At 44.6% G+C, this 25661-nt stretch overlaps 1 protein-coding gene across 1 annotated transcript in view; it reads left to right on the forward strand.

The window, feature by feature from the left end:
• The first annotated feature begins 1743 nt into the window (after positions 1 to 1743).
• LOC115764444 (nephrin) overlaps positions 1744 to 25661 on the forward strand; it is a 66848-nt gene continuing 42930 nt past the window's right edge. Inside the window, exons 1-3 of the mRNA XM_030707454.1 lie at positions 1744 to 1922; positions 7866 to 7930; positions 23463 to 23807. Coding sequence (XP_030563314.1) covers positions 1744 to 1922; positions 7866 to 7930; positions 23463 to 23807 — 589 coding nt within the window. The remainder of the gene's footprint in view (positions 1923 to 7865; positions 7931 to 23462; positions 23808 to 25661) is intronic.

Here is a 25661-nt window from a genome sequence, read left to right on the forward strand (position 1 = left end):
ACGGTTGCCCAAACGGACGCTTGGGCAAAGGGATTCAGGAAGCGCCATGACAGCGGAAATGATCCATCGACCTTGTTGCTGCCGTTGCCGTTGCCGAGGACGGAGGCCGAAGAACAGAGGACGCCCCTCTAGCGATTTATTTGGGCATGGGCCATGTTTGAGCCAGCAGAACACAGACAGAAAAAAAGGGAAAAGAGAGAAAGGTTTGCCCTGACCACAAAACGTTGAAAATATTTGTGTTTCCACTTATTTGCATTAATGCCCCAGCCGATCTGAAAGTTTATGTGTGTGTGGTTGTGTTTGTGTGTGTGGGAAGGGGGTGAGGGTGCGGACAAGGCAGCAATCTGCGACCCATATAGGCCATAAACAAAACCCAACAAATGCCAAACATATTCATAAGCAAAGATTACATTCAGGTATTACAACTTAGTATTGCAAATATTTTATCCGTTTTAAATCACAACTTGATTCAATCTGGAATAAAAAATCTAGAAATGTTTAAAATTCTGAAGCTAAAGACGAAATTCCTGCTTGAAGAACTTTTATTGAACACGGAATTTCCTAAGGTCAAGACCCAGAAATAGAATACGAATCTAAGACAAGAACTTTTATTAAAAACGAAATTTCCTTTATGCAATGCCCAAATTTCCTAAAATGAACCCAAATATACTATAAGAATCTAGGAAAATTATGGTTGAGAACATTTTGAGCTTATTTCAAGCATGTAAATGCTTGTGAAAAGTGTTTTGCTCTTCATCCAGGATTATATTTCTTATTTGGGTAAAGTACTTTGTAAAAACCATGCATTTCTTTGTAAATGAGCGTGAAGTCGATAAATTGTCTTTCGCTTATTAAAACTTCGATAACCTTTTCCACTCCAAGTCCAATGGGATGACAAATAAGAAAATACATCCGTTTTCCGCCAATTTTCCACACTTGCGGGTGAAATTTGCCAAGCGTGAGTTAAGATTTCAGCTATCTAGACTTGGGCTATATTCCATTGCAGTCTGTGATTATTTTTTGAAGAATTTGAATCTTTGCCTGATTTTCTTTAAAAACAAGTCACACTTTCAAAATGACAAAAAACACAGTCAAAGAGAAAAGTTTGTTTGCTTTGGAAATGTTTGTAAATTTTCGTCATTCTAAAATCAGATACTAAGTAACACACTTCAAACAGCTACAAAAATAGAAAATAAAAATTTTTGATAAAATTTTTTTTTTTAATATATCTATAAAATGTTGTTTGGTTAACTTTCGCACAGTTTTTAAATTAGCCGTTACAAGTAGCTTAAACAAGTAATTAACTGGGTAAAACTATAAATGGATAAAGGAACACCCGATCGCTTGCCCGAGGGGCAAACTGAAAAGAGATGGTCCGACTATGTGGAGCTCAGCAGGTATTTCAGCAGCGTCGCGGTGAAACGCTGCCAGTCGACGCCTTGCATGTCTTTCACAAGGACAACGTCTCCCTCTCCGCCTCCGTCTCTGTGTCCGGCGCTGACAGCGGCAATGCCGGCCAGCCCCAATCTGAGCTTATCCTGGCAACTAGCCTGCAATCCTGTAGACGCTGATCAACGGCAGGTACACAGTGCACAAAGGCAGCAGGGGAGCGGCTTTCTGCACTGTAAGGGTTGCAGACAAGCGGACATAATATCTCTGAATTGTGGCGAGGGCATGAAGAGAAAGAAGCGAAAACAACGCAGTGTCAGAACGAATCCGCAACAAGCAAGATGCCCAAACGAGATGCCCAAGATCGTGGTGGTGGATGCGACAATGCTGCGTGCCTACTGGAACCAAAGGCAAGCCGATGCAGATATTGGCGACAAGAGCCACGAGAAGACTCAAAAGACCGACATTAATGACAATAACAGGCAGCCCAAGAAGACGATTCTGAAAATCAAAAACCCATATGCCGCCGTCCCGTTATGCCAACGTCCGACCACAATAATGGGCTCTCGGTCATCTACAGATAATCATCATCATCATCATCATCATCATCATCATCAGCAGCAGGAGCAGCTCGGGCCACAGCACCAGAGTCCACAACAGTATGGAAAGCGGCGCATCTCCGAGCCGCTGCAGCATCTCATCCGACTGGCCCAGGAGCAGTATATCCTGAGCCCCAAATATGCCGTGCCCATTGAGCCTATCTATAATAATCTGAAGAAGGGCACACGATATTGTGGAAACTTTTACTATAAATAACTTGATGTATCTACGTTGCAATTGTTGATGTGATCCGAACATCGGCCACACTTTCATGTACTTTATGGCTTGTTCCGAAATTATAACTTATCCTGTTTTCGATAATCAATTCAAGTTTATATTCCCCAGCCACCTTTGGTCGTTTCGGGTTTTTAGTTACTATCCAGGTACACAAATCCAAGTTGGAATTGTGAATGAAACTAATTTATTAGCATGGTTTTATTTTAGGTTAGTTTTGGCAGAGCAACAAAGTTACTGAGGCTCGCGTTTACCGGGCTCGTTTGGCTTAGGGGGTTCGGGTTGGGGTTTATTTTAATATACTCGCACCTCTTTGCCATTAAATGGCAGGTGGCGGGGGTACAATTAAAATCGAAACGAACCAACAAACAAACAAACGAACAAACGAACAAACAAACAAACGAACAAACAACGAAACAAAGCAATGAAAACGAGCAAATAATGAAGTGGATAAAGTTTTCCAGCAAGACGCAGTCGGAGACGCAACCGAAACGTGGCAAGGCAAACTGAATCAACAGCAGCAACAGCAACAGTAACAGGACTAGGAATAGAAATAGCGCCAAATAAAAAGTGGCTGAAGGGGTCGGGGGGAATTTTGAGTAAAATTCAAGGTATCAGGCAATCGAAGAAGCCCTCAGAAAAGGTTGCGGCGGGGCGAGGGGGGGCGAGCTGTGCGAGAAAACAACACGGCAAAACTTTTGTAATTACAATAAAATTTTCACAAATAACTTTCAATTGTTTGTGTATGCACGCGCGTGTGTGTGTGTGTGAGTGTGACTGTAGCAAACCCAAAAATGGGGCACCTTTAAAATAGGCCACGGCAGACTACGAATTTGGACGTTGCCATCAAATGCGAATCGAAAGAAATGAGTTCATTTCGTTTGCCAATTTACCAAGAAAACAAAAAACAACAAAGTGACAAAAAGGCAGGAAGGCAGACCCTAGTGAAGAGTGCTCGAATAGGAGTTACCCTGTACAAACTATTTGCTTTCCCTCTGTCAGCTCTTTGATGTTTATCAGGACTAAGATTTGGTACAGCTTCTACGGAGAGGTTTGTCAATGATATATAATTAACTGGACCTGATACGAATATGCTGTGCCCGCTGTGAATGGCTACAGGGTATAGAAAAATGAAAAGAAAACACTGAGCAATTGTGTTTTATATAAAGTGCGAGTAAATTACAAAACATAATTAAAAACTGCGTGCGTGCTGGAACGAGAAGTCGCATAACTTGGCAGACGACTTCGTCTGGAACGCGTCTCAGTCTCGGACTTGAACTCGGACCCGGCATTAGAGTCCAAGTTGTGCGTGTATTGTTTGCAAATGTATCTAAACTTTTCTCAAGAGACTCTCGCATGTGTGTGTGTGTGTGTGTGTGTGTGTGGGCCAGCTTGTTGACTCGCCTTGCCACGCAAATACTTGTTTGTTGTTGCGCGTCTGTAAAAATATTTGCATTTAATTTCATAAAAGTATCGACGGCTTTTGGACACTGGAAATGCCTGGAAAATTGCTGCGATATGAATTTACAAAGCATCACTTAGCCATAAATTGCAAATCGCATATGAAAATTTGTACTCAAATCTTGACGGGATTAGGGCGGGCTGCTCGGCGGGCGGGGCTGGATAAGTTGTCGCTGAGCTGGTAATGTACAAAGACAAATAGCTGAAGCAAAACACAGGGCAAAGGGCGCGCGGGGCGGAGGCGGGGGCGGGGGAATGCTGAATGCCGAATGCCGAATGGGCTGAATCAACAACAATAAACAAATAGAGACTACAATGGCGGCCTACTAAGTAACAACAACAACAACAACAACGACAACGACAACAACAAGAAGAAGAGGAAGTAAGACAGCAACCCCAGAAAAGTGGCAAGGAAAAAAACGCCCGACTCAATCGCAGCATGGCAGGGAAGGGAAGGGGCTGGTAGCAGGGTTGGAGGTGTGCGCTGAAGATTACGATACTCTGCCAAGTTGCACTGCAAAAAAAAGGGGGCTTTAGATGGGCGATTGATGTGCCGAATTCGGGCAGTGTAAATGCTTGTCTAAAAGCGGGCCGGGAATGGATCAAATCTGTTGGCTTAGCCCTAAACCAGACCAGAATGCTTGGCACAATAGATATTAGCAGCAATGGTAGTGTGGTATACCCTGTACTAATTAAAAGTGCTTAGTGAGGGTATACAGCTCATGTAACAGAAGCAGAGATACATTTTTATATACTCTGCCATTAACGTGCTCTCTGCGGTGTGCCGGAAATGAATCAAATCTGTTGGCAATAAAGCAGACCAGAATGCTTTACCCTGTACTAATATACCCTATACTAATTACATGTGTCCAAATGAGGGTATACAGCAGCTGGGCATAATCAATTTGTATACTCTGCCATTTTAGGTATCGATAGGTATCCATTTTCGTCAGTGTTTTTAAGCACTCTCGTTGGCAAAGTTACAGGGTATTATTGTAGCTAATTTGAGGCGCTCGTCTAGCCTTAGCCTGTGCTCACTATCAGAGAAGATGTGGTGCGAGTCGCAGCAGCTATTTGTTCATTTCAACCACAATTCGGCGGTTTAAAAAACAGCTGAATCCTTTTTGAGCAACAGACACTGCATTTCCTGTCACTTCCGGTTTGGGAATCAGAAATAACTTTGCTGCAGCTGGCAACGCTGTGAAAAAGGAGCCAAGCGGAAACTGATTTGGTGGGAGGGAGGGGGTTGGGCGACAGAGAGAGAGAGAGAGAGAGCTGGAAAATGATGTGCAAAATACATTTGAAAACGAATTCGAGTCTTTTTTTTTGTCTTGTTGCGTTTCTATCTGCCAGGACATTTGCTCTGCGCCTGGCTCAAGGACAACGCTGCCAGTTTGTCATTTAGCTGCCATTTTGTTGTTGTTGTTTTCGTCTTCTTCTTTTGCTTTCTATTTTTGTTTTGCTTGTTGTTATTTTCGCTTCGCTATGTTTTCGCATAAAAAGATTAGCACTCAATTTTAAATTGAGGCTTATTAGGCGGCACGCCCACTGCCCCTCGGCCCCTCTGCCCCTCTGGCCCCTCTGGTCACTAGCAGAGCTGTTGATTGAATTGCGCACTTGGCCCAAATTCAACGTTTCTAAGGATTTAATCTGGCTTTTATTGTGCCTTTGGCTGCTCTTTTCGTCTGGCACGCCTACTCCTAAATTTGCTAGCAGTTCCTCCTTGTCAGCTCTTCACCTCACCCTCACCCTCACCCTTCCCCCTCTACCCCTGCACGAGCAGCAACAGTTTGCTGCCATTTCACATCCAAATTCACGTCTATTTCAGACAAATTGCACGCGAAGCTTTCCCGCGGGACTTGTCGCGTGTGGCGAGCGGAGAGTAACAAGTGTCTGTTGTTGTCTCTCACGCACACACGTGTGTGTGTGTGCGTGCGTGTGTGCGTGCGTGTGAAGTAATTCTCTTGCAAATGAAATGAAAATTACTTACACTTGGCAAGGGAATTTCATGAGTATTTCGAGTATAAGAAGGGGTGCGAAGAATATGAGACAAAGAAATGCACATAAACAAGAAAGAGCAATTATCTGCGACAAGCCGAAGATTAAATACCCTTTAATCGAACTTTTTAACAGCAATTTTATAGTTGCACAGTTGCCTAAGAATATTTATTATATTATGTACTTAAATTACCCCTTATGTTTATTTATATATTGCCCCAATACATGTCAGAACTAAAATATATATATGTACATATAACTGTGAAAATTATAAGTATATTGAGAAAAGAAATCTAAATTATTAAACTTGGATTTCCCTTTAAGCATTACGCTGATATTTGTTATTTGTTTACTCTTTGTTTTTGTTGTTAATGCTGTTGGCTGAGCACAGCGCATCGAACTTGTCGCAACTTCTACGAAAGGCAAGTCTTCTACCTTGCTTATACGGTGTATAACAGTTTTGGTAATGCAAACCAAAATCATAGAATTTATAAGGTCAAATCTAACAGCATTGAAATGCACTGTATAAGTGTATAGTATAAGTCTAGCAGCCGTCACTTATATTATAAGATGTTAGTAGATTCACTTTTGTATAAATATACGATTGCATAGTATACGATACACAGCATACACCTACGGCAGCGTAGAGTGTATAAGTCATCTAGTCGCATACCTAAACCACCACCACACTTAAGCGTGGTGTATACTTCCAGGCACACGGCAGCATAATCAGTATAAGTCAAGACCCGCGCTTTATCGTATACATAAACCACCACTTATATTGGGTGCTACCAGTGTAAGGAAACCAGAAACCAAAAACACCACTTATTCGCATATAAGTAACGTATAAGTCCTGTAGCGCATAAATGCCGGAAACATCGAAGCCCGACTGGCTGCTACTATTGTATGCGACTCGTAGCACGCACATGCCTGCCTCTCTCTCGTTGTGTATAAGTGCACAGAGTGTCTTTGTATAAGTATAACAATGAGAGAGTGTAAAACCGGCTCTACTTGCGGCGAACAAAGCGGCTCACCTGCAATGCCAGCCAGAGCCAAACAAACACAATGAGTCCAATTGTCTGTGTTATCACAGCACGCGCTCTCTCTCTCTCTCTCTCTCGCTCTCTCTCGAGCTGCACAAGACGAAGGCGTGCTCACGAAGGCGTACTCGTGAGTTTTGCCTTCGCTGGCTGCTGGCTGCTGCCTGCTTGCAGATGGCTTCGCCAGTTAGAAGAAGTTTTAGTTCGGTTTTAGCTCTCATTCAGTGTGGACGCCTCGATAAAGCAAACGGGCGCTACACACACTCGCAACACGCACGCACACACACACACACACGTGCTGGTCCATTCGGCAGCCGCCGCGGTACAAGCGCCAAATTATCGAGTCTGCGCCAAAAGTGATGCCAATTGTTAATCTTAAAGCTGTGCGGGAATATACTTAATATCCCAGCGAATGTACCCCACACATCAAGTGCAAGTGTCCAAAATTCAAGGCACCGTTACTCTCAGCTCCTCTTCCTCCTCCAAGCATCCTTCGTCGATTGCTCGTCAACAATTTCGTTGTTTCTTGTATTTTGTCGCGCGGCTTCGTTAGTTGCGTCGCGCGAGGCTCCTTCCGTTCCGGCACGTCACGGCTCGTCACATGTCCTGTCGCCGCCTCAGTTAACCCGTAACCCGTAAGCCGTAACCCGTAACATGGCCCCGCTCGATCGAGGCTCAGCCTGAAACTAGTTTGTTTATAGGGTATTTAAGTCGGGCCGAACTGTGTGTTGCGTGGCGTCACAAAGTTGCTTGAACCAACAATAAATACACCTGCAACTGCAACTTCACCTGCAACTGCAACAAATGCGGCGCTGCAGCAGCGGCCACAGCAACTGCTGCTTGTTATAGCACTCAGCTTTGAGGCGTTTCGGACAAAGCAGCAGCAATTGCCACTGCAACTGCAGCAGCAACAACAACAACAACAGCAACAACAACTGTTAAGGCTATGAGCAAAATGGCATTGAAAACACAAGCACAAGCTCAGCCAGAAGAAGAAGAAGAACAGCAGAAACAGGAACAGCAACAACAGCAAAATGCAAGAAAACGCAGACAAAGCAACAACAACAATCACAGCAGCAGCAACAATTGCAGTTGTCGGCAACAGCAGCAACGGAAGCAGCAGCAACAACAACAACCACAACAACAACAGCAACAACAGCAGCAGCAGCATTCGCATTGGATTAAACAGCTTCGACTGCTCTGCATTGGTAAGTTTCACATTTTGGCATATCACAGACAAAAGGGGGGCGTTAACTGAAGGGTAGGCGTGGCGTGGCGCCCACCTCCAGCAGCTGTTGCTGCTGCACTGTTTAATAGCCTGGCCTAGCCCCCAAACCGAGCTCATTAGGCCAAAAACACAAGTCATTTCGCTTGACTTTTGCGGCTGTCAAGCCAGACGCAGCAGAAGAATCGGTTGTGCACTGAGAGAAAAGTGTTGTGCTTACTTTCAGAACAATCAACATATAATTGAGTCTATTTCTTGAAACTGATTTGCCACCTTTTGCTGCTGAAATATTTTGAAATAAACTGTGAAACATGAGAAAAATTGGTGTGAATAAAAATAAATACAAAATACATATTTTAAGAATTTGCAAGCTTAAAAGAAGCATTGCAATCTTTAAAAGAAGTGAGACCTTTTTTTTATTCAGCTCATTTTTCTTATAAAGAATTTTCGCTTTAACAAAATGTTAACCAAGTTTCAGAAATAGATACACGAGCACAAGTTTCTTGAGTTTTTCTGAAAGTGTAGGAACTGTTAAGGGACTGCATGTGTCACATTGTCTGTGTGTGCGTGTTGGACTTGTGGTAAGCCAAACTTCCTTTTAATAACCGTTGCGGTCAGAGCAAAGCTCTGATGAGTCTGAAGGTGTCTTCACATGTCGTTCACATGCTCGGGCGATGGGAAACTGAAGAGGAGGAGATTCGGCGGGTCAGCATCAGCAACAGTGTGTCCTTTAACCGCAGTCAGCGCTCCGCAACTCTTTCTTGTGGCACTCTAAAAACTAAAAAACTCTAAACTAAAAGAAAAGAAGCCCAGCCAAAGCACTGGAGCTAATTAATAATTAAAGTGCGAGCCGGAAGACGCACGTCGACAGCGTTCCACATCCGTCTTTTATGCTCTGCCTGCAATCGAATCAATGGGCAAAGGGGCGTGGTCTAGTGGCTAGCACATGCACTTCGTCAGGCGCTTATCGCACTTCCGCCCTTCAATCCCAAGCCCAAGCCCAAGCCCAAGACCAGCTGCCCAGGCCATTGAAATTCAGCAACTCATTGTGCGGCTGAGGCTTTTTACGGAACTTGGCCGTCTCCATTTTCGATGGCCCCCAAAACAATAGCAATCAAATATAATTCACAAAATATGTTTAAACGCCCACCGTTTTTAGATTTGGTAGCTTTTTGGTGGGCGTTTGCCTTTGTGATGGGCTGCTCTTTGTTGTTGTTGCTGTTGTTGTTGTTGTTTTGTTGATTTCGTTGACGAAATCACATAGGCAATCAAGAGCGCCAGCGGCAGGTCGCCAACAATACACTGTGGCTAATTTTCATCATTTTGTGCTCAAAATACATTACAACTACAGCAAACTGTAATGTTATTGGGCAGAAAAGTGAACATAGCTCAAGCGTCTGTTAAGTTAACAGCTGTTAATCGGAGCTGTTCTCGCATTAGCCGAACTTTCATCATTTTGTGCTTAAAATACATTACAAATACAGCAAACTGTAATGTTATTGGGCAGAAAAGTTAACACAGCTTCTGTTAAGTTAACAGCTGTTAATCGGAGCTGTTCTCGCATTAGCCGAACTTTTGCTATTGAAAAAACTTAAACTTAGCAGAATAAACTTTGGTAACAGTTTTTGTTTTCTGAAACTTGAAAAACATCAATTCTTTTAACACATATATTGAACATTTTTTTTTTTTAAATGTTAAAGCAATGTTGAGTTTTTAATTTATAGCACAAAAAGTGTGAACTTTTCCCCTAGTGCAATCTTGCTTTTCCCATATGTTGGACTGTTGGAATCAGTGCCTCCTCCTTCCGTCTCCCCACTCTCCCCTATCACACACAACTCTCTATTGCGAGGGACAGCAGCTGCGTAACAGGGCAACGCCCACAAATATAAAAGATGAGTCGATGAAACATATGAAGAGCTAAGCGGACAACTAATTCCCGAGCTTTGCTTCGGTCCAATTAGCCAAAAAAAAAAAAAAAAGTAAGAGAAATGAAAGCCTGCGCACCTTGGCAACGGCGGCCACAGGCTGAAGCTGAATGCCACACGCGGGCAAGGAAATTGGTAGCAAAAGGTAGAAGCAGAAGAAGATGTAGATGAAGTTGAATGCGAAGTCAAAGCATAGAAAAGCAAAATAAAAGCATTTATTTGTCAGCACAAAATAATCAAGGATCATAATATGTCAACAAACAGGCAGAAAGGACAGCCGGACATGCGGACCGGTGAACGGACAGACGGATAGACGGACGGACGGGCTTTCGAGGGCCACATAAACAAGCACAAGGACACGTATACAGAAGGAGAGTGCGATTCTTTTTTTGTGGCTGAAACGCTGAAATGTGTGCCACAGAAGAGTCTCGGCGAAAGTGTAGGGCAAACATGTCGTAATAGATAGTACGAAAGCGCGAGAGATAAGCAAGAGACTGGGCAGAGGTGGGGCAGGAGGGGCAGGAGGGGCAGCAGGTGGAGCAGCAAAGAAAGCGCCAAAAGGTTTCTCAGCTGCGTTTGTCGCTGACAGCTGGTAAATGTACTGAAGTGCATTGACAATAGGAGCCACCGCTTGACCAGCGAGACGGAGAGGGAGAGAGCGGGAGAGGGACGGAGGGGGAGACAGAGAGACAGAGGGAGATGCATGCAGGAAACAAGTCTGCGTTTTCTATTCATTCTAGAGCTCAAAGGGCAAGTGCTAAGCACACACAGAAAAGCTGAGTAGGAGATGGAGTGAAACGGAAGACAGGACGAAGAGTCCTTGCAACGCGCATACCTTCAGCGGATAATCTGCCAAATACAGTAAAACAAATCTGCTAACGGCGAACAACTCCGGACAAGCCATTTTAATTAGATGGGATCAATTGTGCTTGTACAAAACTGTCTACAAATTTATACAAAATTTGGACTTGAAATAAAATCCTTAAAATGCATATTTTCTGTTGCATATAGAAATAGGAAATAGCTTTAAAAATGCTGGCTGTTTTTTGCCATTTCTCCGACAACTGCTTAAAGCGTAGCTTTGTTCACTTCGGATAGATTTCACTGTACAGAGTACAGTAGTATATATGCAGCAAGCATCTCAGAAGCCATTGGGCACTTGGCTTCGTGGTCTGCGTTTGACTCTGTTTGTTCTCGCTGCAGAGTTAATTGCGCTGCTCTCCAGCTGTCAATTGCCAGCCGAGTTTGAAAGATTGCGCCCGCTCGACCCGTGTGGGCAGTCGGATGTGTATACTGCATGCATATGTATATATCGGTATATATTATAGTATGTATCGGTACTTGACTACTTGGCTGCCGCAACACCTTGAGCCGAGCAACCAGTTTGGCAGCCCGTCTGAGCGGCGGCTTTTGCCCACGCAGCTGACAGACACAAAAGCTGAGCTCAGCTCGGGCCCAGCTTTTGGCGTGCGTTGGTGTCTTTGTGTTTACGTAATGCTCAGGCCGAAAGCTGTCGCGCTTATGAGTTGCACTTGCCACACACTGTGGCAGGCTGTCTATGCGTGTGTGTGTGTGTGTGCGCGTGTGTTTATTTGCCGCCTGCGGAGTGGCCAGCACCGAAATAGCGCCGGGCTATTTAAAACTATAAACTACATTGGCCACACGCTCGTTCGTGCTGCCACGCCTACAGCCGCAGGGGCGGGGCAAGCTGTTCAGAATGCCGCTGTAATTGCTGGGATGTCAACAGTGCAACAGCAACAACATCAACAACAACAGCAACAACAACAACAGCAAACAAGCAAATCCAATTTGTGAGCAAACGGCAGCAGCACAATGCATATAAATAAATGTGTGTAAGTGTGTGTGTGTGTGTATAAATAAATCGGTTGCACTTGCAGCATGTGGCAATAACTATTCAAAAAAAAAAAAAAAACAAACAAGTCGAGACGAGACAAGACGAGACGAGAGGAGATATAAAAGAGCGCTGTGCACTTGAAGTCGCCGTCTCTCTCGCCAGTTTGTCCGATTCTCCGATTCTCCAGTTCTCGGGTTTCCACTTGCCGCACAGCTCCCGCACAGGCAAGTTGAACTCCTGCAGCGTTTGTCAATCGTAGCATGTGGTAATTGCTCTGCGCCGCAGACAGAGGCTACCTGGACTGGTGCTGTCCCTGCCCCTGCCCCTGGATCTGATCCCTGCCTCGGTTTGTCATCTGTGTTCAGATTTATGAGTTTTCAACACATCCCACAATGCGCCTGTGTTTGTGTTTCGAGTGTGTGTGTGTGTGTGTGTGTAGATGGCCCCTTGCCACGCCTCGCTGGCAATGCCAAATAAACAGTTTTATTGCTACGCTGCAGTACACTTAGAGAAAAGGCTAGTTCCAACTGGAATTCATGCTATTTATTTTAATTGTATTTCGTGTGCATATATATTCATATATATTAATATGAATTATAATTAATGTCAAATTTTAGTTAATGGCACAAATTTCTTTTTTATATTTATATTTATTTTGGCAATATTCGAGCTAGTATTATATTTTTTTTAGTGTACTCGTATCTTTATCGCTTCCTGCGCCGCCCTCGAAACGGACGCCTAATGTCCATTCTGGTCCAGCCGCAAGAAGCGAACTTCTAAACTACGCTATACTTAATTTAAAGAAGTCTACGCGTTTCTCCTTGGTCTGTGGGGGCATCTTAATGAAATGTATTTCAGTTAAGAGTCGGGGAGAGTGGGATGGAGGCTGGTGCGTTGCGGCGGCCTAGGATTGGCGGCGGCGCAGGATATTAGCAATGTGCAGCCCAGCGTACTTCCTACGCAGAATATACCGTTAAAATGCAAAAGCTCACACACACACACTGGAGAGGGAGGGGGGTAAGGGGGTATAAGGTATCCTGGGTGTGGACTCTAGATGGCATCATAGATGACTGCGCCTCAATTTTGATGGGTTTCGGTTCGATTTTGATGCGAATTGATTTGGTAAGCGTGCAATGCGGACTGATACAATTGTAGAAGAAGAAGAAGCAGTTGCCAAAGAAGATGAAGAAGAAGAAGAAGTAGCTGCCCCCCCTTCCCTTGCCGACCCCTCGCTCAGACAGTTTGGACAGAATGGATGAATAAATAAAGAGGCCAAATCAAGCAAATGCCAAATGAGACTCGTCATAGACTGCCTGCCTAACTGCCTGACTGACAGATGGTTACCGAGCGGCAAGTGGAGTGGCAGGAGAGTATGGGTGGGTTAGGGGGTGGGCGGTGTCCACCGCGTTGGCCATGGCAATGACAGCGCTTTGGCACTTTTGGTAATAAGAAACGCCTTCAGAGCGCACAGTCAATAAATTAAATGTTTGCCATGGGTAGAGCTGACTGCGACTGTAATTGAATATCATTTGCGGATAGGTATATACCACGCCTCCTTGCCTAACCAACGCCAGCCCCATCCGCTTGAGCTGCCCAGATCGATGGCTTCATTTGCTAATTTAAATTTATGAATTTCTGAAAAACAGCTCAATACGAAAAGTGCGTTCGAAAAGTGCGTGTGACACACTTTGAATTTGCCTAAAATATAAATTTGTGTGTTCATTTCGGGCGACAGACCCTCCACCTTGCCCCACCCAGGCGCACTTGCTTCCACACACTTTCACTTTTCTTGAGTATTTAATCAAGTGTAAATAATTGCATCATTCTGCTCAAAGGGAGTCGATTTCCTTTGTGTGCGGCGCCCGGCCCGAGATATACTGTGCGTGAATCCCAAAGTCTGGTGCTCCGTCTGATGTGAGGTCGGGTCCTGTTATCGATATGCGAAGGAAAACCACAGACGCCTTACAGCCACGCCCACGCTCACAACTGAGAGACGGTCGGACTGCTTGCTGGTTCCTTTTCAAATTGTATTTTTGCATTAAAATCGAAATCATCGCAAGTTGGATGAATTTTGAAATTTTATTTATTTATGAATGTTCGCTTTTCGTGTGCCCCTCCACCCAAGTGCCTTTATTGTGCAGCATGTGTGTGTGCGTGTGCTTGGAATCCTCTGCATATTTTATGCAGATTCAATAAGTTTACAACTCAACAACAATAAGAAGAAGACCAAATAAGAGTGGTCGAGTTGAGAATGTCCGACTAGAAGGTACCCTGCATCTCCTCGCTCCTCGCTCAGCTTCAACACATACAAATTTCAATTCTAAATAACTTTTGTTTGTTGTCAGCTCCTTTTACAGGACTTCGACTTGACTTTCGTCGAAATATTCTCCTGTCAGATTTATTATCTATGATGTTGCATACTTATGCACAACTGCAGTATACCCCACGGCACACAGCTTGCTGTCGACAACAAGAGGTAGTCCGAGCTATAAATTGAGTTCTGCTGTTCAGCTTGTTTCACATATTGAAAATTAATATTTGATCAGCTCTGCATACATTCGACTTGAGTTGCATGATTTGTGAGCTTTGTGGCATGCTTTGGTGTGGCGGCAGCAGGTAGCATTTGTGAGCCAAGCCAAGCCAAGTCCTAATTGCTGCGACACGCTGGCGCGTGTTGAACCGGTTTCACTGCAGCCTGCCATTTGCTGCAAGTCGTCAGCGGCAGCTGACTGTGGCAACCGCATCTCGTGGATGGCTTTTAGCTTATCGCGCTGCATCGTGTGAACTTTGTCTTCGTCTTCATCGTCGTCTGAGCTGTTGTCTGTGTCGGCTGCACGCTTTGTGCCACGCATCAGTTAACTTGTCTCGGGCGAGTCGCTTGCCTTTGCACCTTTTGCACCTTTTGCAGCGACCTGTCCAGTTGACGTGTGGTTCCGCTTCGCCGGCTTGCCGCTGACCCCATCATCAGGTTAGAGGGGGGGGCGTACATGTGTGGAAATCTGTGACGCGGCATTTGCTGGGAACTGGGAAAAACTTGGCGATAGCTTCGCAGCGCTTTTAATTGCGACAGAGAAAAATTCGTTTTCCTCTGTAACAATTGCTGGGAACTATGCAACAGCTCTTAACACTCCCCCTGCCCCCTCCCTCCACGCTCTCACTCTTCTTCGCATTGGGTTTCACACGCAGACATGCTTCATTGGACAGCTCGGACAGCACACTCATTCTTTCATCTCATGCCCCATTCCCTTTCGCATTGTCGTTCGATTGCGCAAACATTATTTTGTGTGCACAGATTTGGTCTCATTCCAATCCTGGTAACTCGACTCCTGTTAACCCTTGCCCGACCAGCAGCAGCATCCGCCTCGCAGTATTATCCGCTGGGGTGACTTCCATTGTCATCAGCGTCCCACTCACTGCTTGTGTGTGTGTGCGAGTGTGTGCAAGTGTGTGTGGCAGGGGCAAGTGTGTGCTTCGAGTAATTTGGACAAACAATGCAAATGCTTCGCGTTGGCAGCTCAAACGGCAATTAGAGCAAACAATAAGCTGACAAACAACTCGCCAGCCTCGCCCGTGGCTGCTGCCGCTGTCATTTGTTGGTGCAAGTTGCACGCCGCACGCTGCACGCCGCACGCTGCAAGCTGCAGGCTGCAGGTGGCTCTCCTAATTCAAGTTCGACATCTCAGGTTCTAGGCTATTTGCCTTTCAATTTTTTTGATCAACCGAGTTGATAGAGCTCTTCTCTCTGTCAGTCCGATTAACGAAAACTAGTCTCGGTTAAGAACTTTTGGTTTACATTTTTATAGACAACTATTTTGTTTTCTCAGATATCTTTTCTTTCCTTAACCCTAATATATGAGGCATATACATATATAATATGATATACAATATTTAAAATAATTATTATTAATTTAAGATTAATATTAATTTCATTTATTTTTATTTGGGTTTGTGTAGCTTTACCTCGATTTCTTTATGATATTTAATTAATTATTATAAATGTTTTTTATCTTTTTCATTAAATTATTTATTATTTTTTGTTTGTTGACAATTTTTTTTTTCTTCTTTATTATTATGAATTAATTAGTTCAAGCTTTTTAACTAATTTAATAAATGATCTCATCATTTATTTACTATATATGTATGTATATAATACCTGCAATGATTTGAAGCTCCTGTAGAAATGATTCGTATAAAATGGAGTACATGGTATTGAGATAGATCATCTGTCTAAGTAGGGAAGTGCGGGTCCGATTCGCAGGCTTTATGGATGCAGTATTGGGTTATCCAAAGGATACGTTAGTCAGTGCCATTTTAACAAGGTGGAGCATAAAGTTGATATCAATATCATGTACCCATCATTTGTGCCACTCCTGAGTTAGCCTCGCTCTTGTGTGCTTCGTAACACATTGGCCTGAGTAATGCTTCTTTCTCTTAGTCTCCCTCTCTTCTCTCTCTCTCTCCCTCTCGCATTGAGCTACAAATACATCTTCATTTTGCTTATCCATTCTGAATTTCGCATGCCTCAATTTTGGCAACATTTGCTGACACGCCCGATAACTGCTTCCATAATTTTCAAAATTTCTTTGCGGTTCCAACTAGATGTTGCCTCGATATAGTCGAGTGGTTCTCTCGCTCTCGTTCTCCCTTTCTCTATCTCTTTGGCAAGCAAAAAAATGGCAACCAGTCGAGGCAAAAACTGAATGCCTAAACCCGAAACCACTGTCAAGTGTATGAATATGAATGAAATTTGCGTCTGTTAATGGCATCAGTTTCGCAGTAGCCAGCCATATCAGCTATTTCGACCGACCCGTCGACTCACCGACCGACCGGCTAGCAGCAGCAGCTAAAATTCTTGAGTACCTGCCTGCCTGCCTGCCTGCCACACGGGCCAAAGGACGAGCCCACGCCCATGCCTACGCCTACGCCCACTGGCCAGCCAGTGTTGTCGCACGCACCACTTTCACTCCTGCCGGAAATTGCTGCATCAGCGTATAGGAATTTTTGGTTTATGCCCCAACACACACACACACACACACGCACAAACACACACACACACTCGCGCGCGCAGGCAGTGGCTTGTGCCTACCTCAGGCTCTGGATAGCAGAGGCTGCCCCTTTTGCACAGCTGACCCCGCCAAAGTGGCTGCCGCCGTCGGCTCCGCACATATTAGCCATGTTGGTTTACTTTGGTTTCGATATTTTCGCCTTCCCCATTTACCGTGTGTGAGTGTGTGAGTTCTTGTGTGTGTGTGTGTGTGTGTGTGTGTGAGGCTTTCAAATATGAAATTTATTCAAGTCACTCTGGTTTAATGTTTGGAAATGGACAGCAAATAACTTTGAAAGCGTTACAATAACAACAACAATGCCCAAAGATATCAAGCAATGCATTCGCCCGAATTGAGAATTAAAGTTGAAATTGAGCAGGAGTTGGGATTAGAATTGGAGTTGTCCTCTTGCTGGATGAGAATACCAATGATGACAGATTCTTGGCCAGATCGGAACCATTCTCAATTGATGGGTTTATTGCGCAAAGATTGGAGTCTGTTGTAGTCATTGGAGCTGTCAGTCCGTCAGAAAGGAAAGTCTACTGTGTTTCTACCTCCACACAAAGGATATATAAACGAACTGCTTGTTATATAGATTTGCCCTAAAAATTCGATTTAACTGAAATGATTTTTTAAAGATAATACTACGCACGCCCCCCACCCTGCGCTCCATCAAAGAGAGAGCCCCAAATCGAACTCGAACCCACTTCCAATTATCCATTTTCCAATCTGTGAGCCTGCTTATGTGCTGCCCAAGCCACCCACTGGAGACATTGGCGCATAAATTGATTGGATGATGTCGCTTTTTATGTCGTTTGTCCCGCTGTATCCTGTCGACGACTTGTTGTTGTTGTTGTTGCTGTTGTCGATTGGTATACTTTTCCTTTATTCTGTGAATTTCATAAGTACATATATGAGATGCGTCGCATGTGTTATAAATAAATCAAGCATGCTGGGAGCAATCTTTCAGATGCTTGTCGTTTGAATCAGCTTTGGATTTCTATAGAGATTGGCATTTAATTTAAATGCCCCACAGAGGGTAGAGCTTCTCCCCCTGGCAACAAAGCCCCCCGCTCTTTTTGGTGGTCAACACTTGTAATTGTCTGCGCTTTTTGCGTGTACTAACCAAATTATTTTCCTGTCGGAACGCATGTTCAACACAATGGACTGTCGGTTCCCACAATTGTCCAGAAGTCAGCAAAAAAAAAAAAAAATATGATAAAAATTGTACTTTTTAGATTTTATAAGTGAGTTTTGCCCTCCCCCTTATGGCTATGCGACTAGCTAATTGAGGCACAACTACGCATAAATGTGTACATGTCTGTATCTGTGTGGTTGCACGAGTTGCGCCGCTGAGAACCCTTAAAGTGGGTGCAGGCAGCCACATGCAGAATGCAGCATTCACCTTGCTGCCTGCAACAGGTCTGCCCCACGATGACCACTTTAATCAAACGCAACACTCACAGAATATACCCTAAGGCCACTTCAGCCTCCAACTCCTACGCGCCCTACGTAACACTCAAATCGCATTCGCCAGCATTTCGACGGTTGCCTCAACAAGTTTTCTAGTTTTGGAGCACTTCAAGTGTAGCAGCAGAATTCGCAAATATCATTTTTAGGGATGCCAAAAACAAGTAATATTTAAATATTTATTTGAATTATTTAGTTGAAACTTTAAGGAGATAGTCAGGGTATTCGATGAAGGTACATGAAGTTATTCTGATCACTCAAAACTATCCGGTTTACTATATCAGATAGCTGTAGGAAATATATATAAATATAAACATCTGCAAGGGCATTTATCTCTCGGCAGTCTGTGGATGACTCGGTTTACTCGTGCTCCCATTTTTTTATTTATTAGATAGTTCATGGTCTCTTAATTTAGTCCTGCGAAAAATTGGCAAAGGCTCGCGACTCGCTGCGGTCGCTTGGCGCCGCAAATATTCATAGTTAATGCATAAATAAAATTAGTTGTTGCAGAATTTTAAGCGTGAGTTACCTAGTTGCCGGTTGCAGGTTGCAGGTTGCAAGTTATCTGCCGCATTTTCGCCGCATTTTTTCTATGTTGGCACGTAAAAAGTCTCAAGACTGTGGATAACTGAGCAGGAGGGTTTGGCAAGCTGTGCTGCACTATGGCCTCACCCCGGCGCCGTTATGGCAATGTTGATGCTAATAATGTTGTTGGTGATTATGTGGCCCTTCCCTTTGCTGCAGGTGAGGCAAAATGTTTGCCTGGAGCTCAGTTGGAATATGAGAATCCTTGAAACGACCCCTCCTGAAATCCGGTTGTAAGCTTTACCATGACTTAGGAATACAAAGCGATTGTCTTTTCAAGTTTCAAGTTCATTTCGTACTTCAGTATTCCTTATTTCTTTTAAGGCTAATTGATGCTATTATTGAGCTAAAAACTGATTGTTAATATTACAAAATAAAACAAATTAAGTAAAAAATACTTATTAAAAGAGTTTGCATTCTTGAAATAAACGTAAAGCGAAGGAAGATTTTCTTTCCGAGTTGAAAATTTTACGATCCTGGATAGATATTAAGTGGAGTAAAAACAACTCGATTTTTTCTCTGAGTGCATTCAGCATGTGTTTAGCCAATAAAGTGAAGACTGACAGCTGCAGTCAGCCAAAATGGACAATAATGATGCCAACTTCAGCAAATGCATGCGATTAATTGGCCCATACTCCCCGACCATGCCCCTTGCGATCAACATATATTTTGGGCCAGCTGCCATCACACGAAAAGACTGGAAGTGACAGGAGATGCTTTGCCAGGCTCCGTTTAGTCAGCAGCCGCAATGTTTATACATAAGTTCTGGCCGTTGCCAGAGGCTAGGAGCCAAAAAGGATTCAAGCTCGAGGCCATGTGTCCAATCGAGTGGAGCATATGCTGCAGTTGCACGTACGCGCGTGCTAAGGTAGGGGGGCAACTGGGATAGAGCTATGCACCATTAGGCGGAGAGGGCCCGCAGCTATTGTTATATTGCATTTGCAGCAGCGGTAGCAGTAGGCGACGCTGAATTGGACTAACAATATTTTATAACGAATTCGTCGAGTTGGGCATGCAAAGCACGTTGTTGACAGCGTGGCGTGGCCAAGGCATGCCGCAAGGTGGCACAATTGACATGCCGCATGCCGCATGCCACATGCCAAACTGCGACAGTTAGCTGCTGCAGAGCCTACATTGGCTATAGCAAAAGCAAACCCGTAAAAGATGTTCAGATTCGCCAGTGTGAAAATCATAATCATCAAATTAACGCGCGCCGCGCACGAAACACCAAATTCGCCTGGCTCAAATTGGTGCTTGGGAGAACGATGCGGGCCACAAATACTACGTGAGCATTTAAAGCAATGCGAATAAAACTTAAGTGCCGCCATGTGTAGAAAGAGGTATATATATATATATATACATATATATGGTGTCAGAGATTGGCGGGGATCGTATGGCTACGCCAAGGCTACTCAGGTGTCAACTGATGCGAGCGGGCGGTCGGGTGGTGGGCGATGGGCGGGTAGCCTATTGCGCTCCCGACCCTCGTTAAAGCAATCTGCGCCAAGTGAAAGGGCTGCTTAATCAGCGGCCAGGCCGTGACAGATAACTAACTGGGGCTGGGCGGAAGCAGGAGTCATCATCGTTTGACTGCGTCAGCGCCATAAAGGACCAACGCAAGGAACCAGCCATGGGTGCGCCACCACTTCACACATTCGTCACTTGGCTAGTTCTCTAACACGCACTCCTGCTCCATCTCCGTCTCCCTCTCACTCTCCCGTTCCAGTTTCAGTTTCAGCCAGAAGCGTTTGAGGCCATCAAATTTCAGTCATAACAATAACACTGATAGTCCCGCTCGTAAAATAAAACCCTTTTTGCCCACTGCCGCAATGTCAGGGCACTGCGGCCGGGATTTGTGTGCGGATGTCCTCATGTCCCTGCGTGCTTGTGTCTCTGCCGTTCCATTTCCAGCTTCAAAAACAATCAAGAAAGCGCGCGCGACAGGAAAAGCAACACACGCTGCGCACACACACACACACACGCACACACACACACACACACACACACTCAAAGAAAGAATCAAGAACTTTGTAACAAAAATTCAGCTAATGTCAATATTTCTTAAGCTGGGTACAAGAATTCTTATTTTAAGAATTTATTTCTCTATCCTGAAATTCCTTAAAATAACACTCAACTCTTGTGCTCAATCTTAGTTGCAATTTACTTATTTCAAGTATACATTTCAATTGAATTTTAAGTTAAAAAATAATAGTTTACAATTCTAGTTGAATTCGAGGATATCATTTTTCTCCAAGTGCACAAATTTTACAATAGCCCTTGGGGCTGAGGGGGGTGCCCTGCTCCACTCCCAATCTCGGCCATCCAATTGCAGGGACTCGGGCGCGGTCAAAAGGCGACACCAAAAGCATTTAAATCCTTTTCGCACTTTGCTTGTCGCTGTCTCCGCTTGTTGCGTATTTTTCCATCGACTATTTCCGGCCGCAATACGTGTGACACGTATGACATATGAAGTGTCTATGTGTGCGTGCGAGTCGAGTCTGCGTATGTGGATGTGGATGGGTGAACTGCTTGTCATGCTTCAATTTCAGTTTGATGACGCTTTCGCAATACAATGTGCGCCCAAGGATGAGCCGTGCCTAATACACCCATCGGCCAAAATGGAAGCCCATTTCCTCTTGGGCCGTAAAATAGGAATTTACTTTATTAAAATTTTTCGCTTCAAAAATATGGGACAACAACAATGGCAATGAGCACAAAACAACAAGCTAGGCAAATTTGTTGAAAATCCACGCACACACATACACACACTCACACCCAATCCCACACCCACACGCACACACACATGTCGCTCAATGATGCGCCCCATCATGAACGAGGTAAAAATTTACTCAACTATGAACTCTCGCCAAAGCCCAACCAATGCGAATGTGTGTGATGTCTGTGAAATAGGCTCGAATTTGCGTAGACCGTGCCCCTCGAGGGGCAAAGGTTATAGCCGCGCCTGCTGCTGCTGCTGCTGGCAAGGGTTCCCAGCGCAGGCTCGATTTCGGGTTCGGGTTCGAGCTAGGGCCATGGCTCGCCTGCGCTTGACAGTTTCATTCAGATAAAGCGAGGTTGGGGGCAAGGCATCTGAAAATTTATATAAATTGACAGTAATGCTGGCTGCTGCCGCTCTGCCCAGAACAAAGACAACAACAACGACAACAACAACTTCTATGCTAAATTGCGCGACAACATTGACAAGAACAACAACAGGAGCGGAGCCGGAGCAACTTTTCGTATCGCATTCTTCGGCTCGAAAACGCAAATTATGTACGAAAGAGCAAAATAATGAAATCGTAAAGAGTTGGCAGGCACAACCGATCCAAGGCACAGCCCCTGACAAGACCCCTGACAAGAACCCCGACAAGTCCCGCATGGCAGGGATTGTATTTAAAATTCATTTCAGTTTCGCTCAGACTTCGTGTGTATGCAAATAGTGGCCATATTAATCATTGCCTCGGCATTTTTGGGCAAGTTTTAGTGATTTTTTTATTCGGTTTTATACTCTGTTTACAAAGTGAAAAGGAGTATATTGGCTAGGAAGTTCCCGTCTGCTGCCGCGCGCTTTTAAGCGTCGAGCCTCGTGTTTATCCGCTGTGCTAAAGGTATCTGCAAGTCGATCACTCCCGACTAGCGCACTCTTAATAGGTTTTTTATTTGGTTTCAAGTTTGGAATTTCATCTGCCACTCGCGACTAGCTCGTTCGTTGTGGTATTTAAAACTGCATTTCGGCGCTAATAAATAAACAGCTCCTCCGCTTTTTGGCCATATGCTTCGCCTATTCCGCATACCACGAACCGTGGACCCACCCACCTTTAGATCCGTTTGAAATTTATGAAAGCCTCGTTCCACGGATAAAGTGCACTGAGCACGGACACGGATACGGACATGGGCACTGGCACTAAAACAACTGTAGCTGCCTGATGGCCGCGTTAAATGCTTTTGTTGATTCTGGCCTCGGCTCTGGTCGCGCCGCTTCCTTCTTTTTCTGTTTTTTTTTTTTTACACAATTTAATAGTTTTGGCGGCGGTGGCACGGGCAAGAAATAAACTGCTGGCGACTGCGACTGCGAATGCGAATGAGAATGCAGTCCGCAATAAGTCTTGGCAAACAGTCGCCGTGCCGGATGCCGGACACGCCCACAATTGGCTTTTGTGAGCTGGATTGCGGGCAGCGAGGGGAAATGTGTTTGTTTTTCATTAAAAAACTTTTCATTTTGAGCGGTCAAAGTTCGGCTCCGACTCCAGCCCCCTCCCCTAGCCTCACTCCCAAATGCAGTTCTGCGGCAGCTTAGCGGCGGGTAAAGGCTGCGGCTGCTGCTGCTGCTGCGGCGGCTCCTGCTCTGACAGCGGCATGTCCTGTTTTATTGCGGGCAGGATTTGCTATTTAGGAAAGTCTCTGTGCGCGGCTCCATTGTCTCTTTGTGACTCCGGGCGGCGCTCATTGTTTTTTGCCGACTGGCTAAATACACATTTCATAATTCAGCCGTAATGGAAAGTCACGTATCCAATGGAAATGAAATCCCATGGGACGCGAGGGCCTGGCCAAGGATAACAAACGGCCTCACAATTAATCTTGCATTTTGCCAACGATCTTTTTCCAATTTTCTTTTTGTTTATTCTTTTCTTGCAGTTCTATGGGCGCTAATCTTGCCCCTACCCGGCCACGCCCAGCAGCAAAAGTTTCGCACAACGCCGCACGATCTGCAGGTGCTGGAGGGCGCCGAGGCGATGATGCGCTGCGAGGTGGCCAACGTGGCCGGCGCCGTGCAGTGGACCAAGGATGGCTTCGCCCTGGGCTTCTCAGCTGTGATACCCGGCTTTCCGCGCTACTCCGTGCTGGGTGATCGCAAACAGGGTGTCTACAATCTGCGCATATCCAATGCCTCCATCAATGATGATGCCGAGTATCAGTGCCAGGTGGGGCCAGCGCGCCTCAACTCGGCCATTCGGGCGAACGCCAAGCTGACCGTCATATGTAAGTAAACCGAAGACTAGCATACATATTTTATTTTTATGTACTTTATGTGTCTTTGAAACTAAAAGAAGTTGTCAGTAGTTCGGTTTACGGCTACCAAATTGGCTTCAATCGGATCAGCTGAAATTCTTTCAGTTCAAGGCAATTACTATGATTCCCTATGATCTGTTTCCGGTTTAAATTAGTTGCAGTTTTGAGCAAAGGCTTTAATTCATAGGAAAAGATAATTAATATTGGAGTTTAAGGTTCAGTTCAAGCTGCTTGGCGTGCACGACATTCATTTGTGGTCGATTCCTAACTAGAGTTCTCAGTCCAGGCTCTGGTTGCTGGCAGCATCAATTAATTCTAGTAATAAATACAATTCGTAAAGCCCTCCACACTCCCGTAGTTTCTTGCTCATTGCACCTATAGCATTTGCACTTGCATATTTAAATGCTGGAGACTTCGCATGCGGGTGCCCAAATTGGGGGGCATGGCATGGCATGGCGGGGTGGGGCGGGGCGGGGCGGCTGTTGGTTGTCGCTGCCAACATTTATTGTCAGCAATTTGCAAAGCAACAGCAACTGGAACAACAACAACGACAACGACAACAACATTGTGCGAGCTGAGCTGAATTTAGCGCAGTTTATTGCTCCAAGGAGTCACAGTCTGAGCTGACACTGTCAGGACCAAGTTAGGGCAGTGGGAGTGCTGGACGGGGTGGGGGAGGAGGGATGAGGGATGAGGAAGGAAAGCAAGCATTTTCAAATTGAAGCGAAATGAATTTATTTTTGTTTTTAGTGTTGGGTGTGTGTGGGCAAGTGAGAGTGTATTTGTGTGCTTTGTGTGTGTGTGTGTTGGTGTCGTTGCATTGTTATTCCTGCTGTCGTGTAATCACTTTGAATGTGTGGGTACTCCTGTTGCTGATGCTCCGCTGCTGTTGTTGTAATCACTCAAGAAATTGCGCTACATTTGATGACAGCGATTTTCATTTCCTTTGCTTCGTTTGGCTGCCTTCTATTCTTGTAGAGATTCCGCAGCCAGTATCCCACGCCAGCCCACTTCTATGAGGGTCCATGGCAACAACAACGACAACGACAACAACGACGACTGCGATGCTGCTGTCTTGCCCAAGGCTCACACATGTACACACACAAGCACACAAACACACACCCCCGCACACCATCTCGCACACACATATATGCGCATGCCTTATGACGTTTGTTTAGTTAATTACGCGCCATGAGCTGTGACAATGATGATGTGTGCCGAGGAGCCTTGGAAAAACTCAAAGAAGAAAAAAATCTATCGCCAGTTCCTTTGTGCACTCAGAGAAAAATATGACGTTCTAAATTGCAGGCAAGGCCGAGATAGAATTCATAACAAGTTCTGCTCAATATTTCAGTTACATTTATAAGAATTATGTCCCTTAATTGGCGATTAAATATTTGCGATTTAAAAGTTTAATTGGATTAGGCAGAAAAAAAAATTTTTTTGCTAAGTCCAAAACTTTCTTAAAAGGAAAACAAGATTTATCAGTAAGGAATACGTGAATTAAAAAAGTTTATAAATTAATTTCATTTTCAAAAAAAGATTAATTATGGTTTTTTCTCTGAGTGTATATGTATGAGCCTGCGTGTGTATGGGTTGGATTCGTATAAGCTCGTTAGTTATTGCTGTTGTTGTTTTCGTTGTTGTTGTTGCGGCAAAAGGTCGTCCGGCGGCGCCTCTGCCTTCATCTTCTTCTTCTTCTTCGTGTTATTGTTGTTGTGTCCCAACACAGAAGCCCATGAAGAAATGTTTGTCATAATTGTCGGTACTTGTGCCTTGTCCCTCTCGCTTACGCCCACTAGGTGCCATTCTCTCTTTTGTTCT

This window comes from Drosophila novamexicana, unplaced genomic scaffold (genome assembly GCF_003285875.2).
Source record: "Drosophila novamexicana strain 15010-1031.04,08,12 unplaced genomic scaffold, DnovRS2.1 tig00000858-arrow-arrow-pilon, whole genome shotgun sequence".
NCBI lineage: Eukaryota > Metazoa > Arthropoda > Insecta > Diptera > Drosophilidae > Drosophila > Drosophila novamexicana.